We start from the raw sequence: 19,561 nt of genomic DNA, 5'->3' as shown, positions 1-19,561 counted from the left end.
AAAAAAAAATTTGCAGTTTCTGGTTTATTGAGCTTTTCTGTCAGTGCAATCTGTTATAAATGGGTAGTAAACTCAGATCTTATTGCATTTTCAATAATACTGATGGCTAGAATTCTGTGGGTTTTTTACATTGTTATGGTGAATGTGTGTCCCCTTTCACTGAAATCTTCAGTCATATAAAGAGAAAAAATATAAATAAAAGTTTCAGAATCTTCTATTCATTCCTATTTTTTAAGCTTCATAAACTTGTTACTCACTTGGTATCTCACTTGTGCAATTTGTGTGTGCTGTGTTCGTCGTTATTGGTTGCTTATTTATAACTCTGGTTTACGTAAGTCGGGGACTTGCTGTATATCTTAGACAAAACCCTACATGCTGCCTTGGCTGCCTGTTTGCACTGCTCAAAGAACTTCATATCTGACTACACTATTACCCCTTGGCCTTAGGATTAATGTACCAATGTGGTACATTAATCTGGGATTAATGTACCACACAGTTGGTACGTTAATCCACGATTATTGCTACCCATATGCAATACTTTGCATTTGTCAATATTCAACCTCAGTTGCCATTTCCTAGCCCAACTGCCTAATTTTTTTAGAACTCGTTGTAGTAGCATATCTTCAATACTGTCATTAACCACTCTGCCAACCTTCATATCATCTGCAAACTTAGACATTAAGCCTGATATACCTTCATCAAGGCCTCCGTAGCCAAGTGGTCAGGAGTGGGAGTGTAGTAGGCCGGGGTTCAAGCCCTGACATCTAAATACAGTAGATCTGTCAACCCACACTGAACTAGTGTGGCAGATTATGGCCCATTCCCTCAGTGTGAATCGTTGAGGAGGCCTCCATCCTGCAGTGGATTGATCATGGCTGCAGTTTCTCTTTTTTCTTTTTTAATCTTCATCAATATCATTAATAAATACAACTCCACTGATAACATTAGTCCACACTGCTCTTGAGGTTGCCACAGACATTTTCTGAGATATGCCAGACAAGCTTTACTTGCTACCTAGAACGCTGATGGAACTGATATTCGGGTGACACTCAAGTCAAGTGGACCCAATTTCGGTGAAGTCAGGACGGTCTGTCACAGCCAAATCCTCTGCTTGCAGCTTCATAATGGTGGGACTGTTAGTAATACTGGGTATAACCCCCCCCCCCGTGCGCAAGTACACTGTAGGTGACCACCCAGGTGTGAATCAACGTGTACAGGGGTTGAGGTGTGGCGCCCACACCACTTAGAGGAATGCTGCTCCTCTGTATTACCAGGCGATACTAGGTGATAGATGACTCTCATCAACCGGTGCAATATCACCACTTTGCTTATTGGAGGCTTGAAGTGGTGAACCCATTTTTAGTCTCTAAAGAAAAGTTCCGGTCCCCATCTCTTCCATCATGCAGTATGATTGATGACTTTTGAGGTTATGATGGACATAATGGCGAGATCCAATCTTCCTTATAATTTCGAGGGTACGGCTATAAAATGGTGTTCGCAGGCTGGCCAGTAGTACACCAGACCAAACCTATTAGTAACCCTCTAGTAGGCCTCCAGATCAGCTAGTGTATAATCTTGCTACCTCTACTCTGCCAGATAGTGACTGGAGGGAGTCCAAGTAGTGTGTACGTTGGGGGGGGGGGTGGCATTGCCAAGTCACGTTAATGTCAAGGATCTGGGTATATTCTTACCAAGTGTTTTTTTTTTTTTTTTTTTTTTTTGGTTTTTAGGAGCATTAGCAACTAAGGCCATATTGCTCCGTGAATATGCGGTGGTCATCACTTAGACCTTTCCACATCCTCCGTATTTGGTGGTGACGGGCTCGAACCCCGGTCTAATCAAGAAGCGTGTGCTACGCACTGCTGCTCCTTCCCACCAGGCTACGACTTACCAAGTGTACACAATATCCAAAAATTACATTACTTCATACAGCATGTACCCCATACTTTTTCTCACTATTGAATACACCATGAATTGTCCAACTAATAGAGTAAGATTATCTGTGAAAAGATCTAAACCTCCGAAACACTTCTTAGTTCATTTCACAAATATATACATGGTCTCAGTTCTAATCTCAACAATGATCATTTCCACTTGCAGTCAGCCAAACCCCATGTACTTTTTCTGACAGAATCTCAGTTAGTGGTTGATTCAACTACTGCTCATCTCAGTTGCCCAAATTATTCACTGTATGATTCCTTTTGCCTCAATGGTGGTACTTGTGCATATGTCCATTCTGATATTCCCTGTCGGAGACTTGGTAATTTGGAATCTCCTCTTTTTGATCTTCTCTGGCTTAAAATATCTCTACCTCATTGTGTGAAATTCATCTGTTGTCTTTTCCATTCTCGCAACTCCACTAATCACTTGGAGCTCTTTGACTTCCTCTCTCTCTCTCTCTCTTTTTGCAACTTGACTTTCTCCAGTCCAACTCTCCTAACAGTGAGGTAATTTTCCTTGGTGATTTTAATGTTCATAACTCCAGCTGGTGCCTCCGTAGCCAGGCGTGCAGAAGCAGCAGTGTGTAGCACACGCTTCTTGATTAGACCGGAGTTTGAGCCCATGACCACCAAATACGGAGGATGCGGAAAGGTCGGAATGACCATCGCATATCTCCTGGAGCAATATGGCCTTAGTTGCTAATGCTTCTAAAACCCAAATACCAAAAACAACTTCAGCTGGCTTTTGTTTTCTAGCCACACTGACCCCAGGTGGTCGAGATGCTGAGGTTTTTGCAGTTACTAATGACCTCGCCCAGATTGTTCATTTACCTATCAGAATACTGGACAATCCTAACCATACAGCCAACATGCTTGATCTTTATGTCACGAACAACACTTCTAAGTACATGGTCGGAGTGAGTGGTCCTTTAAGCACCTCAGATCACAACTTGGTGATTGTCTCCTCTTCAATGGAGCCTTTATCTCATGGCTATTCCCAACCTCGTGTCATTTGGCATTAAAAGAATGCAAAATGGTAAAACCTGCAAGATTTCTTTTCTTCTTTTATTTTGTCGGATTACTGTTCCAAAACTTCTGACGTCAATGTTTGCTCAGATTGTGACAGTGAAATTATTCTTGTAGGAATGGAATCCTGTATTCCACACTCCACTTTAAAATCTCATCCTTTATCTAAACCTTGGTTTTCCAATAAATGTGCTAAGGCTGTTCAAGAGAAGAATGTTGCATATCGTAATTGGCTTGTTTCTAATTCTTCAGTTTCATTTTCTGCCTACACCAAAGCTTGCAACAATTGTAAACAGTTATTAATCAGTCCAAACTAGAGTTTGAACAGGCTAAGAGCAGAAAACTCGCTTCTTGTTCTAATGGTAGCTGAGCATTCTGATCTCTTGCTTAATTTATTGGCTGAAACTTTTGCCCATCTCTGCTCGCACCTCTGTCAAAACCAGATGATTCTGTTGTCATTTCAGCCGAGGATAAAGCTGACCTGCTATCATTTCATTTTTCTTACAACTCATGTATTAATGATCTTGGTAAAACACTTCCCACCATTCCTAACATGCTCCATTCAATGCCTCCTGTGGTCTTCCGTCAAAAGGATATCTGAAGGATTCTGACGAATCTGATGTTAAGAAAGCTCCAGGTTATTTTGGTATTCCTCCACTTGTTCTCAAAACCTGTGCTCCTGAACTTACTCTGTTCTTTGCCACCTTTTTTCACTTTCTTGTTCCAAGGGTGGTTTTCATTCTGCTTGGAAATTTGCTCATATCCAACCGGTCCCTAAAAAAGGGTGACATATCCCTCCCATCCATTATTGTCCCATTGCAATTACTTCTACTCTTTCTGAAGTAATGGAGAAATTAATTAACTGCCAACTCTTAAACTACCTTGAAATCTTCCGTCTGATCAATGATTGCCTGTATGGATTCCATCAGTGTCGATCCACTGGTGATATTCTGGCTTATGTTACCCATTTATGGACAAATTAAGTGGAAAAGTTTGGTGAAACACAAGCATTTGCTCTTGACATCTCAGAGGCTTTCGATTGTGTTTGGCCATCTTTAACCAGTGACTCCGTTATGTTACCTAGAACAGAAGTTAAGCTAATAATTGGTTATCTATAAAAAAAAAAAAAAAAAATTTAGAACAGTCTTATTATGGGCTACAATATCAAAAAGATTTTCTGAAATCCAAGTATATTATATCAAAATTAATTTTTGCATCCAGTTCCTTTGTTGTTGCATCATATTGGTCAGACAAATCACCCCTTGACAAACCCATGCTGTGACTGTATAACTGCATTCCTGTCTAGGTGGTCCTGGAACCTTCTTTAACCAGTGACTTCATTATGTTACCTGGAACAGAAGTTAAGCTAATAATTGGTTATCCAGTTTTCTCTCTGATCGCTCTCTGAGGGTGATGGTAGATGGCTCTCTGTCTTCTAACTTCTCCACTAATGCTCGTGTCTCCCAAGGTTCAGTTCTTTCCCCCACTCTTTTCCTCTTGTTTATTAATGATCTCCTTCCATTGACTGGAAATCCTATCCTAATTTTGCCAATGATTGCACATTGCATTCCACTTTCCAATTCGAGAAATCTTGCCCTGCTCAACCAGCTTCAACTTCTTGAATATCTACTACCAGTTCCTTAAATGCCAATCTCCATGTAATTCTCCAGTGGGGCAAAGACAACTTAGTTGATTTCATTCCTTCTAAAACTCAGTCTTGTCTTATATCTCGCAAAAAGGATTCTTCTGCTCCTGTACTCATCTTTGGTGACACTCCGATTTCTAGGCAAGATGATAATCTCTTTTGGGGATTAACCTCACTTCTAATCTCTCTTGGCACAAGCACATTACAAATATTGCTTCCTCTGCATCTAAGAAACTTGGTTTTCTCTTTCGCTCTCGCTTTTACTTTTCTTTCCAACAGCTGTTCACTCTGTACAAATCGCAAAAAATGCCCTACTATGGAGTATTGTTCCCACATCTGGGGCAGTGTTCCCAAAACCTCTCAGCTTCTAGTTTACATTCAGAGAGGGCAGGTAGGTTAATTTATTACTCATTTCTAATAGATTCTCTCCACGCACTGTCTCATAGACGTACTGTTTCTGTTGCATGCCTTTTCTACAGATACTTCAGTGGGCACTGTTCTTCTGAATTGGCTTCTATAATTCCTGCTCTCTCTTTCAAAACACTCCAAACACGGGCCGCCACCAGCCAATTCGCATTTACTGTCCAACTTCAAACTCACAGAACCAACTTTTCATCTTCCTCGTTTATTCATTCAACTGCTGTTTTCTGGAACAACCTTCCTTCATACATATTTCCTCAAAAATTGCAGTCCACAGAAGTTCAAGTCTAACATCAACAAATATCTTCTTTCATCTTCTCAACCTCCAACCCAAGCATGGTACTAAGTACTATAGGTTCTAATACCTCTCTTGTTTTGGATTCTCATAAAAAAAAAAAAAAAAAAAATTTAGAGCAGTCTATTATGTGCTACAATATCAAAAAGATTTTCTGAAATCCAAGTATATTATATCAGAATTAATTTTTACATCCAGTTCCTTTGTTGTTGCATCATATTGCCAGACAAATCACCCCTTGACAAACCCATGCTGTGACTGTATAACTGCATTCCTGTTTAGGTGGTCCTGGAATCTTCTTTAACCAGTGACTCCGTTAGGTTACCTGGAACAGAAGTTAAGCTAATAGGTCTGTAATTACTCATGCCACTATAAAGTACTTTGTAGCTGTATAATTAATTTAATCATATGTTTTTATAATATATATGCATTTTATTTCTCATTCCAGTAGATATTAACAATGAATGCCAATTGTTTTCAGTGAGAAAAGCAGGCCACCAGCATGGTGTGATCGTATTCTGTGGAAAGGAAGGCATATACAACAAGTCTCATATCGTAGCCATCAATCCTTAATGATTAGTGATCACAAGCCTGTTACTTCACTGTTTGATTCACGGGTAAATTTAATTTGTGTTAGCTATTTTCTGTTTACATCACTGATCTGGTTTTATTGCAGTAATTTTCAATGCTACTTATAGGATTCTACTGTAATTTTAGTAAAGAATTACTTAGATAATTTTTTTTTATGTATGGGAGGATTAACATCCACAAACAGGACTTTCATCCTGCTTTAAATGCGCTAGCAAGTTGAAGTTTGCATAAGAAGGAAAAAAGGAAAAGAAAAGAAGCCTTTATTTTAAACTGTGTGTAAATGTTAACTAGATGAAGAAGAAGGAATAGAAAGGTCAAGTGAGTTTGTAGTTGAATTGTGAGTGGATGTTGACTACATGATGCAGACATTCAGACTGGTTTGTGAAATTGATGTTGAATTACAAGTGCTAAGTTAGAATCAGTAAATCATGGAAGTATCTCTAGAAATAAAATATTAGATTCAAAAGTTGATTCTTACTCTAAGCTCATGTGAGAAATAATCAAATGTTCAGTATCCTGTAATCCTGATTTTTCTTTTTATGTACAGAGTAGTGTGAATTATTCATATCTGTAGAAAACCCATATAGCAAAATCTGTATATCGTGTAACACAGGGTGCAGTGACTTTGTAAGAGATGGATCATTAGTTAATCTGATCTTTCTCTTTTGATTAAAATTTGTGTGTTCAAGAGTTTTTCTTAGCAAGTCCTAGAGTAGTGGTAGCATTTCTGGTTTGAAAATACACAAATGGGATATATACCCCACCCTCTCCCCCATGTTTAGCCACAGCATTTGTAGAATGCAGGTATTTAGAAGACAGTTGCAAATTGTACCTCACCCCCCCCCAACCAAAAATGGGTAAAAACCAGCCATGGCATCAGTGAAAAGGACTGTTGTCTTTTACCATATACTTGAAAGGCTGTAATGTATGTAAGCTACATCAGTGATGCTGTTTTCCAGTATGGAGGGCCACTTAAAAGATTATCGTAATGCTATTCAGACACAAACTTTACCCAGTTAGCAATAGCTGTGCATTAGTAGTGGAAAGGACATGACTCTCTGCCAAATGATTGCATATAAAATCTTATACAGGAAATTTTAAAATCTGCTAGTTGTTGGAAGCTGCAGCACCAGTTCCAAAATTGAATCACTAGTACATGCAAACCCCTCCTCCACAATTACCATTTTTCTCATCTAACCATTAACCCCTCATTATTTACAATTATTTTCCCCTTTACCCTTCATTGATTAAATCAACGAAGAAGGGAAAAGCCAAAGGACCTGATGAAATCATAGCGGAAATAGTCAAATTGCTTGTCTACAAAAACAGCTACATTCTTATTGAATTATTTAACCCAATTTACGACACAGGCAACATACCTCGGGACTGGCTGACATCAACATTCATCACTCTTTCCAAAAAACTAAACACCAGGACTTGTGGAGACTACAGAGTAATCAGCTGATGAGCCAGGTCCTCAAAATGTTCCTAAAAATAATTCAAAATTGGATTTTGAATTATTGTGAGGAGTTGATGGACAATGCATAGTTTGGATTTAGAGAAGGACTGGGTACAAGAGAAGCACTATTTTGTGCCCAGGTCATGATGCAAATGTGCAGAGAATAACAGATTAATGCCATATTTGTTTTATTGACTTTGAAAAGGCCTTTGATCAAGTCCAATACACCAAGCTCATCAAGGTCCTTGAGGAGTCTGGCCTTGATGAAAAGGACATCCGAATAATCAAACACCTGGCAGAAAAACAGAAAACATCAACATTGAATGTGGAGTGAGGCAAGGATGTGTACCCACCCCCTACCTCCTGTTTAACATTTACTTGGATGTCATCTCCAAGAGAGCATTAGATGGAAGAAATGAAGGAATATCTGTCAATGGTAGAGTGATTAACAACCTTAACTATACAGATAACACTGTACATTGTGCAACTAAAATGCAGGACTAACAGATACTCCTCAATCAATTGAGTGAAGAAATAATCAGTTTTGGGATTAATATCAACAAAACTAAGTCATGGTCCTTAATGGGACAATGCCAACACCTCCCTCCCCTCATGTTAAACAGAAGGTTAACAGAGATAGATGACAAATTCAAATATCTAGGCTATTGGATCAATGACAATAATGAACCAGATATGGAAATTAAAGGCAAGGATTGAAATGGCTAGGCAGTATTTTCTTAAAATGTGACCAGCATTGTGCAATGGAAACCTGTATCTCCACCTTAGGGGCAGAATTATTCAGGGAGGGGAATGCCACAGAGGTGAATTAAATTCCAGCCATGAGCTAGATGATTTTGTAATAACTGAGAGCAAAGTGGACGAAAAATTGTTGAAGATAAATATAAGAAAGGCACCTGGGATGGATGGGATCTATCTAGTTATATTAAAGGAGGCAGCAAAGGAAGCAGGCAAACCCTTAGCTACAATTATGAGAGCTTCCTTGGGCTCAGGGGAGTTACCCATGGACTGGAGATGTGCAAATGTGACCCCAATTCACAAAGGAGGATCAAAAGGTGATACAAGTAATTACAGACATGTTAGTTTAACTTGCGTTCCAGGGAAATTGATGGAAACTGGTTAAAGAAGCACTGCAGGATCATCTAGACAAGACTTCAGTTAAAACTCGGACACAACATGGGTTTGTTAAGGGGAAGTCTTGTCTGGCCAGTTTGATTGGATACTATGATGTGATCACAGAGGAACTGGATGCAAAGAATAATTTCGATATCATATATTTCGATCTTAGAAAGGCTTTTGATACTGTTGCACATGGAAGACTGCTGCACAAATCGGAGCAGTGTGGCATTGGAGGCAAATTGCTGCTATGGATACAGGGATGGTTGAGTGGGAGAAGACAGAGGGTGATAATCAATGGACACTGTTCTTCATGGACTAATGTTATTAGTGGTCTCCCTCCCCCAGGGCTCAATGTTGGGTCCATTGTTGTTTTCTGTATTTATTAATGATATTGATGATTTTGTGTCATCTGCAAGTTTGCAGATAATACAAAGGTCAGCAGGGTTGTTAATGACAATAATGACCGTACCCTGCTGCAACAGGATCTAGAAAAGTTGAGCAGATGAGCTGAGAGGTGGAAACTGAAGTTTAACATTGACAAACGTAAAGTACTACATATGGGTAGCTGTAACCCCTGAGTAACGTATCAACTGTGTGGTACTACACTGACAAGGTATGTTCGTGTCAGACGGCACCTGGGATTTCTCCCATCTCCGCGTGTGTTTCGCTGTATCGAGGACAGTACACTGTCAAGCCAGAGACTTGAAAGTGTGTGGGTCATGTCTGTGCAGTGTGATATGTTGTACCCATTGTTTATCCGGCTTATTGGCCGCCAGGCCCCTAGTGGGGCCCGACGTTGCCCATTACCTGCCACGTGGAGGCTAGCCGGGTGTATCCAGTATCACAACAATTTGCTCTGGCAGGTCCTGCCACCTAGTTTCCTGGGATTTCAGTGGCTAGGGCCTATTAAAAAAAAAAAAAAAAAGTTTATGCATTTGACATTAATGCTTAATGGGATTGCTGTTAGGAAATCGCTGGTTAGGGTTGAACACTAAAGAGATGTGTTAAAGGCCAAATAGGTCGGGCAAAATTTTGATGTTATTAAATTTAGACATGTAACGCTAGATAAAAGCTGATAGTGTTAGATATCTTAGAGATTTGCACAAAACCGGTAGAGTTTAGACGTTGGTTATAATTTGGCGGCATTGTTAAGGGGTATACTTGGTCGATTTAGTGAGAGAGAGAGGAGGGGGAGATTGAAGACTGGGGAGGAAACAGATAGAAGAATAGGGATGGATAGAGTAGGCATCCCCAAAGAGGTCAGTGGAGATGAGCCCACCAGGCGAAATATGGGGGGTAGGCAGGGAGGAGAGGAGACAGAGATCCGTCTCCTCCATTCCCTGCCTGGGAATGGGGTTTTAAAGGGAACCAGGTTAGAGTACCCAGTTCGGATCGCCAGTGGCGTGTTGGCAGCAAAGCCGCAGAATGTCTTCGTCGGTGTCATGTCCAAGGAGTGTCAAATCCGGTATAAAGATCCAGCTGCCCATCCCGCTCTGGGGGTGGGATATGTTAGCTGGCAGTGGGGAACCTACCAGGTGAGGGGGGGGGAACATGCACATTTACTTCATTTGTAATGTGCATTCTCACTCTACTTGCATTCTTTTTTTCTTTTATTTTTATTTATTTATTTATTTTTTTTTATACTTTTTCTTATTTTATTTTATTTTTTTATATTTTTTTCTTATTTTTTTTTTTTTTTTAATTTTATACTTTTTTCTTATTTATTTTTTTTTTTTAATACTTTTTTCTTATTTTACAATTTTATTTTTTTATTTTTTTTTATATATATATTTTTATTTTATTTATTTTTTTTTATTTTTATTATTTCTCTCAACTCATTCATCTTTTTCTCACACACCAAGAGGGGATGCAATGATGGGTAGCGTAAATTTAAATACTAATTAAAACTAGGGTTAGTGTGTACTTAACTTAGCATTTGTGGTTTGTGTTCTTTTCTCTCACGCTTACACTTTTATTCATTCTTCTAGCTCTCATCTCATTTATTCGACTCTTTCTTTCTGCACTGCACTCTCTGGGCACCGCAACTTACTGTTATTCTTCAGTTGTGGTGCAGGCCTAGCTGCAAAGTTTTTTTTTTTTTTTTGTTTTTTTTTTTGCAGGCCAGGGGAGAATGCAGTGATAGTGTTTATGTGGTTTGTAAATGTTTGTTGGTACAGTATATATAAAGTAATGTAAGTTATTTTTAACTTTGTATTCTTTCGGCCAATTACATTTGCTCTTCTGCTCATTCCCATTCACTTTCTCTGCATGCATTCCCATCCCCCTCCCCTACATTGGTTTGGGGCCCCAGGTTCCTACACATGGCATGGTAGTCATGGGGAGTTTTGTTATGTCAGGTTCCTGTCAGGGTGCAGAATACTGCTATCCTAACAGTTTTTAAGTCATCGTCTGGGCGTGGTGGGAAACTTGGGCAATTTTACTATTGATTATTGTTTAATTGCTGGGGGGCTGAATTGCCATTCTTTGCATTGCTCTGCGCATTTCGAAAACTTTCTGTGTGAAAGATGTAAAAGCTTTATAATTTTGCTCTTCTATGACAGTGGTATGGTACTACACTGACAGTGGTAGAGAATGAAAAGGACTTGGGGGTAATTGTGCAGGCAGATATGAAGTTTTCTGAGTGGTGCAGATGGTCTGCAAGAGTAGCTCATGGTGTCTTGTCAATGATATACAGGAATTTTTCCAGCAGTGATAAGGAGGTGATTATCCCCTTGTATAAGGCAATGGTCAGTCCACACCTTGAGTATTGTATACAGATCTGGAGGCCTCATTTTAAGAAGAATATAGACTTGCTGTAATGAGTACAGAGAAGTGTAACAAGATTGGTGAATGGAACAAAGGGTTGCTCTTACGAAGAAAGGCTTAAGTTTTTCAAATTTCAGTGTCTGGAGACTAGACACCCGCGAGGTGATCTGATTGAGGTGTATAAAGCCTTGAAGGTTTGAGCATGCTCAAAGCTGATGGGATTCTTCCTCTTGCTCAGAATAATCACCTGAGAGGGCATAATTTCAAATTGAGGAAAGACATTTGTAGGATAGATGTGCAGACGCTTGCCTTTAGTCAGCAGGTGGTTGATTGATGGAACAAACTTCCATCTGTTGTTGTAGAAGTTGATAGCTTAAGTAGATTCAAGGCAGAACTAGACAAACAATTGGAGTGTGTGGATGAGTAAAATGAGAAGGGTAGGTGTGTGTGTGGGTGTTTTTTTTTTTTTTTTTTTACTTATATAAAAGGCTATATAAAAGGTTGCTTTCTTGCATCATCATGTGCCTTTGCTAATGCTTAAAATCCGGATGATGAGATGTTACATTTGGTCAGTTTTGTTGTATGGGGCTGAGACATGGACACTGAAAACTTAACACCTTGAAAAAACTAGAAGCATTTGAACTGTGGACATACAGAAGAATGCTAAAGATACTATGGACAGCAGGAGTGACCGATGAGAGTGTCCTGCAGAGAATTGAGAAAACCCAGAAATTGTTGAAGGTCATAAAGAAAAGAAAAACGGCATATCTTGGACACTTGGTGAGGAACAATAAATATGCAATTCCACGGCTGATTATTGCGAGGAGGATGGAAGGAAGGCTTACATCATGGCTTGATAACATTAAGAATTGAACAGGACTGAACACCGAGCAGCTGTTCAGAGGTACCAGGAACAGAGAACATTTGCCATGGTGGTCGCTGGCCTTTGTTAGGAGATGGTACACAGAGAAGAGAAGAAGTCCCTTATTGCTCCTTCTGTTTCTTTCTTAATCAGATAATACTCTCTCCCATTTTCCCCTTACCTTTACTAACAGATGTACACGACTCATGGTATACATACTTTTAGTATTAGTGGCAAATGATGCAGGAAAGCAAGCTTATATAGCATCGGCCAAAAAAAAAAAAAAAAAAAAAAAAAAGAAAAAAAGCACCGTGTGTACCCTGAATGCACAAAAGATGTTTTGTTTTGTGTGAAAACATCCTTGGCTTGGTTGATATTAAAGGATTTTAAGAATGAAAAGAATCTAAACATGTTTTACATTTTAAAGGATTTACTTTTTTTTTCCAGCTGTTTCATTAATTTGAGGTTCAAATACATGTTCAATAGGTAATTTACTTACAATGGGTTTGATAGCTAAGTTTGAGATTGCAAAGAGTGGAGATTGGAGTTTGATATTACCAGAGGCTTTTGCAGTAGAAACAGACACAAGCTGATTTATCATAGCTATTGTTGTGTTTGTACCGCTTCCCATAGGTTCTTTAGGAGCATTATTAAGCTACAAAAGAATGTGAACATGTGGACTGCCATATGTTGAAATTTGATCCATTTAAAGTAGTTGACAATATGTAATATTGTTGAAATGGACTGAAATGCTTAGACTGCAGTAAAGTACAATCCACAAGTTTATTAAAATGAATCGCACATGTTACGGCAACTTCATTAACTAATGTCACCTTTTCCATAATGTAAAGAGCCTCTGCTTACCTGTCAGGGATATTCAAACCGTCATGTTTTAATTTGTATAAAATTTTTTAGCAATTTCAGCCATCCAATTTCATTTGAACTTAACGTTAAGAAGAACTTAGGTTTACCCAATTGTCTGATCATCACTAACAGATCTCTTTTTCGTTGTGTCCAGTAATAAATTGAATTATGAATTGATTTCAAAAACGCTAAATCTTTTCAGTGCAGTTATTGACGTATTCTCGAGATTGGATTGGTTCTTTGGTGAGCTTAGTGTTTTTTCGGACATATTTAAAAGCAACTGTTAACGAATCTCAAGTTCTTAGTCTCATTATTTCCATGTCCATATAAAGAAAATGATAAGCCATCACTCCGCTCTGATCTGAATGACGAAGTTCATTTGATGCCATTATAAACAGTGTAACTTTTAAATTACCTGTAAACTCTCGATAGCGACCATGGTAAATGCTAAGAAAGGACAATTCTTTGGCATCTTCGTCAAAAAGTAAACTTTGTGGAACATTTTGTTTACCAGGAACCATTCGTAAATTTTTGCCATCACTCAACAAAAGAGTTTGTTGTTGAGTAACTAAACTTTCTTCAATAGGTATAGCTTCTCCATATCGTACAGACAATATAAAGGAGTCATAAGTAGATACTGTAACCAAATTCTTACATCTTGCTTACGAACCAAAGCCATTAAATAACTCGATTTGTGAGTTTTCTTATGTTCGATATGAACATTAACACAATAATCATTTGGACTCTGAGGCAAACGATCGATCACTGAATTGACATTTGCAGAAACATTTATAATTTGGCCTAAAATTCCGTATTGGCCGAAACCATGTCTTAGTGGCCAAGTGGCTCATTTCATGAACCACCTGGTCACTAAATTCAATCAAGGCAGATGAGGTGAAATAACACGATAAACGAAACCGTTGCTCTTCGAAAATGTTGAAATGGAATCATTTTTTGAGAGATCTCGACGAGTATTATGAGCTTTCATAGTCATTACATCTGCAGTTGGTAATTCCAAGAGAAGCAACGGATAAATTCCTGGAGTGCCCAATTTTACATCATTTTCATACCATAATCGATTACAGTTATCACAAACAGCTCCAAATGTATTTTTCAGAAATTGTCATTCAAATTCTTTTATAGGAGTTACGGTCATGTTCAACGTTCTTGTAAATGATTTCATGCTTGACTACTGTTGAAACTTGTGGAGGGTCTATGACAGGTGATTGAGCTGAAATATTATTTTCTTTCTTTCTGGATGATGCACTCAATGCAGGTTGTTGCACTATACTGTGTCCAGCTGATTCAGGAATCAATTGAAAATCCTCAGGTAATTGATTTTAAATCAAATCTTCACGAAGTTCTTGAATATAATTTTGTGATGTTGATGGTCCAGCTTCTTGATGAGAAGTCGACGTAGAAGGTTGATGTTGATAAAAATTTTGAGAAGCAGATTTTATTAAACTCTGCATTTTTTTTTTTTTTTTTTTCGTTCTCTGTTTTTTAACTTGTTCTTTTTTCAACATGGGAGGCTTCTTCAGTGGTTTTCTAAAGCTTTTATTCTTGCATAATTTTCTCGATTTCGTTTAGCTGGAGTTTTAGCCATTTTCGAAATACTCTTATAGGTTGTTAACTGAAATTAGATTTGGTATTTTTATAATTCAGTAGTTAGCGAAATCTGTTTGTAGAATAGTATGACTTCATAACAAAAAACTACTGCAAGAAGTGATTGTTGTTTGTTGAAGTGATTGTTTTATTGCTGCGTTCTTAAATCAGAACCGTTTAAATTTTTAAACTGTTTAATTGAATAGCTATTAAAATCTAACAGCTAAACTGAAGTTATAAACGATATAACATTTTATGCTCATGCCTGCTACTTATTTACACTACTTAGAAGACTGATGTTGATCAAAATCTTGAGAAGCAGATTTCATTAAATTCTGCATTTTTTTTCGTTCCCTGTGTTTTGAACTTGTTCTTTTGTCGACATGAGAAGCTTCTTCGGTGGCTCTGAAGCTTTTATTTTTGTATAATATTACTACCTGCTGCTTACTCTACTGAATCAACATTAGTGACTGAGTTAGCGTCATTAGTGTCATTTAGGAAGATGTAATTTGCATAATTTCTGTCATTTTTGTATTTTAGTTTGAAGAATATAACGTTTATGTTTTATTTTCACGCCCGCTACTTACTCTACTGAATCAAAGTTAGTGACTGAGTAGGAAGTTAAGTCATTTGCGTCATTTCCTTAAGAAATTTCGTTACCAAGTCCGAAAATGTAGTAGGTGTCATAGATGTTTTAACATAAAAAATAAAATAAAATAAAATAAATAACCACCTTTACCATTTCACCTATCCATTCCTTCCACCAGTTTGTCTAGTTATTGCTTGAATTTATTCAGGCTATCCACTTCCACAACTTCCATCTGATGTGGAAGTGGATAGCCTGAATAAATTCAAGCAATAACTAGACAAACTGGTGGAAGGAATGGATAGGTGAAATGGTAAAGGTGGTTATTTATTTTATTTTATTTTATTTTTTAAGCAGTCAACCACCTGTTAGCTAAAGGCAAACCTCTGCACATCTATTCTGCAACCATCCTTCTTCAGTTTGAATTTATGCTACCCTCGTGTATGTAGTCTGAACATAGGAAGAATCCTATCGGTATTGAACTTGCTCAATCCATTTAAAGCCTTAAATACCTCAGTCAGATCATTCGACAGGTGCCTAGTTATTCTCCTCACCAATATCATTGCCCTTCTCTGTACCTGCTCCAGTAGCTCTACATCCTTCCTAAAATGAGGCCTCCAGACCTGTATAAAATATTCAAGATGTGGCCTGACCACTGCCTTGTACAATGGAATAATCACATCCTTATCCCTGATAGCAAAATTCTGTATATTATAGACAAAAACCCGATGTACTTTCTTGGCTGCCTGTGTGCACTGCTCGGAGAACGTCATATCTAACTGCACAATTTCCCTGTGATCTTTTTCATTTTCCACTACTCTGAGTGTATTGTCACACGGTATGTTATTCAGGAATTACTGCTACCCATATACACTACTTGCATTTGTCAATGTTAAACATCGATTGCCATTTCTCTGCCAAACTGCCTAATTTTAAAGATTTTGTTACAGTAACATACCATAATACTGTCATTAACCACCCTGCCAACCTTTGTGTCATCTGCAAACTTAGAAAGTGACAGCCTAATATACTTTCATCAATATCATTAATAAATACAGAAAACAACAGTGGGCCCAGCACTGAACCCCAGGATTTGGTGCTGGACCCATTGCTATTTTCCATATTTCTGTATCGGCATTAGTTCATGATGAGCAGTGTCTATTAATAGCAACCCTTTGTCTTCTCCCACTCAACCATCCCTTTATCCATATCAGCAACTTGTGCTTAATGCCACACTGCTCCAATTTGTACAGCAGTTTATTATGTGTGACAGTAACAAAGGCTTTCGCAGGGACTCCCCCTGAATCTAAAGATGCTCTCATAATTATGGCTAATAGTTTGCCTATTTCCTTAGCTGTCTTACTTAACCCATTAGCGCCTAGCGTACTCATATGGGAACGCTAATTCAAAATGTTATTTTGAAACTGTTGCAATTCTGTGAAAAATTTCTGTACATTGTTTATCTATAAATATCAGGAAATGATTCATATACTGCCATCAGTGCCAGATATCTTCAGTACCAATCTTGTAACCGGTGTAAAGGGCCAATTTATTTTTCTAGTTATTGTCGTTGTTATTTGGTTTTTAGGAGCGTTATCAACTAAGGCCATATTGCTCCGGGGATATGCGGTGGTCATTCCCCGACCTTTCCGCATCCTCCGTAGTTGGTGGTCACGGGCTCGAACCCCAGTCTAATCAAGAAGCGTGTGCTATGCACTGCTGCTCCTGCGCACCTGTCTACGGAGGCACCACATTTTTCTAGTGACTCACGGAAGTTATCATCAAATTTTTTTTTTAATACAGAGTGTTTTTTAATTGTCTTTGTTTTACAATCAAATTTAGAGACACAATATATGCTGTATGTGTGAACAAAATTTCATTTATTACATTATTTCTAGTTATTTTTTTGTTTATATTTTACCATCCTCAAATGGGGACGTTAGGCATTACTGAATATAAGTTTTATTTTTGTTTATAGTGAATAATAAACTGGGCGATAATGGTACCGAAGAAGAAATATACCAGGCTTGAGGAAGCTATTGAAGACGTTGCAAATCAAGAATCTAATAATAATGAGGTTTTTGAAATTTGCATGTTACTTCCAAATTTGGACAAGTGACAGATTTTGAAGAGTTCGATGAAGGCGTTTTACAGGACCTTAATTAATTTCCAAATTCCTTAATTCATTTTCATTTCCTGGTTCTATGGAAATTTCATTTGAAAATATCAACAAAAGAGATATTTTACCCCCGGAAGAAGATGATGTTCCGGAAGATAAAAGTGGTAGTGATTCAACGGTATATCTTAATTTCAAAAAAGTAAAATGGCTGATGAGACAGCCAGTATATGCACCTTTCGGAACAAATGAACTTTGTTTTACAAGTGAGTTAGATGCCGTGAAAAATTACTTAAAATATTTGAAAAACTTTTTAGTGATGAAATCATAGACTATATATGCTAACAAACGGTAATATATGCTCAACAAAAAAAAAAAAAAAATCATGAATTTACTATTGAAACAAAGAGAGAAGTTTTATTGCAGTATTCCTTTTGACAGGATATCACAACCACCCTCAAGAAAGAATGTATTGGTCCCTGGACGAGGACTTGGGTGACTCACGCATTTATAATGCCATGTCAAGAGATCGATATCTAAAAAAAAATATCTAGTATAAACATATTTGTACATATGGCCAATAATAATGAAATTGGAACTTATCAAGATTGAAGTGGGTTTTTTTTCACAAGGATCTGTCTATGGTGAAGTATTTTGGACATAATCCAGCCAAACAATTTACCAAGGGGAAACCAGTGTGGTTTGGTTACAAAATTTGGATGGTAAATATGGCTCTGGGTATTGTTACACTTTTGACGTCTATTGTGGAAAATCAGCTAAAGAAACCAAAAATTTGAAGTGTATACCTGTAGGTGCAAGATTGATTATTGATTTTTTAGCATTAGCATTAGCATTAGTAGAGGCATTTGATGCAAGAAAGCAAGCTTATGCAGCATCAGCCAAAAAAAAAAAAAAAAAACCACTTCCACTTCACCCCTCTGTTCGTTCAAAATACCTGTCCAGCTGAGCCTTAAACTTATTTAGGCTATCAACCTCCACCACAAGGGATGGAAGTCTGTTCCACCAACCAACCACCCGCTGGCTAAAGGCAAATTTCCGCACGTCTATCCTACATCTGTCTTTCCTCAATTTGAATTTATGCCCTCTCAGGTGATTATTCTGAGCTAGAGGAAGAATCCCATCAGCATTGAGCATGCTTAAACCATTCAAGGCTTTATACACCTCTATCAGATCACCTCGCTGGTGCCTAGTCTCCAGACACTGTAATTTGCAAAACTTAAGCCTTTCTTCGTAAGAGCACCCCTTTGTTCCATTCACTAATCTTGTTGCCCTTCTCTGTACTCGTTCCAGCAGCTCTACATCCTTCTTGAAATAAGGCCTCCAGACCTGTATACAGTACTCTAGGTGTGGCCTGACCATCGCCTTATACAATGGAATAATCACCTCCTTATCCCTGCTGGAAAAATTCCTGTATATCATTGACAATACTCCATGAGCTACTCTTGCAGCCCGTCTGCACTGCTCAGAGAACTTCATATCTGCCTGCACAACCACCCCCAAGTCCCTTTCATTCTCTACCACTGTCAGTGTTGTACCACAGAGTTGATACGTTGCTCTGGGGTTGCTGTTTCCGATGTGTAGTACTTTACATTTGTCAATGTTAAACTTCATTTGCCACCTCTCAGCCCATCTGCTCAACCTTTCCAGATCCTGTTGCAGCAGCATAGTGTCAGTAGTGTCCTTGACAACCCTGCCAACCTTTGTATCGTCTGCAAACTTGGACATTAATCCCGATATACCATCATCAATATCATTTATAAATACAGAAAACAATAATGGACCCAACACTGAGCCCTGAGGGACTCCACTAATAACATTAGTCCACGATGAGCAGTGTCCATTGATTACCACTCTCTGTCTTCTCCCCCTCAACCACCCCTTTATCCATAGCAGCAATTTGCCTCCAATGTCACACTGCTCCAATTTGTGTAGCAGTCTTCCATGTGCAACAGTATCAAAAGCCTTTCTAAGATCCAAGTATATAATATCAAAGTTATTCCCTGCATCCAGTTCTTTTGTGACTGCATCATAGTATCCAATCAAGTTGGTCAGGCAAGACTTCCCCTTAACAAAACCATGCTGTGTCTGAGCTATAACTGAAGTCTTGTCTAAATGATCCTGCAGTGCTTCTTTAACCAGTGCCTCCATTAATTTTCCTGGAACAGAAGTTAAGCTCACAGGTCTATAATTACTTGTGTCAGCCTTTGATCCTCCTTTGTGAATTGGGG

At 38.3% G+C, this 19,561-nt stretch overlaps 1 protein-coding gene across 1 annotated transcript in view; it reads left to right on the top strand.

Annotated features, from left to right (window-relative positions):
• The window catches only part of Ocrl (Oculocerebrorenal syndrome of Lowe), a 529,958-nt gene that overhangs the window by 265,970 nt on the left and 244,427 nt on the right, over nt 1-19,561 (top strand). The window contains exon 16 of the mRNA XM_090369405.1: nt 5,808-5,943. Coding sequence (XP_090225531.1) covers nt 5,808-5,943 — 136 coding nt within the window. The remainder of the gene's footprint in view (nt 1-5,807; nt 5,944-19,561) is intronic.

The sequence above is a fragment of the Mastigoproctus giganteus genome, chromosome 3 (assembly GCF_048544385.1).
Source record: "Mastigoproctus giganteus isolate SK-2022 chromosome 3, ASM4854438v1, whole genome shotgun sequence".
Classification (NCBI taxonomy): domain Eukaryota; kingdom Metazoa; phylum Arthropoda; class Arachnida; order Uropygi; family Thelyphonidae; genus Mastigoproctus; species Mastigoproctus giganteus.
Note: the sequence above shows the minus strand (reverse complement) of the source record. Positions and strands in the feature narration are given on the sequence as shown.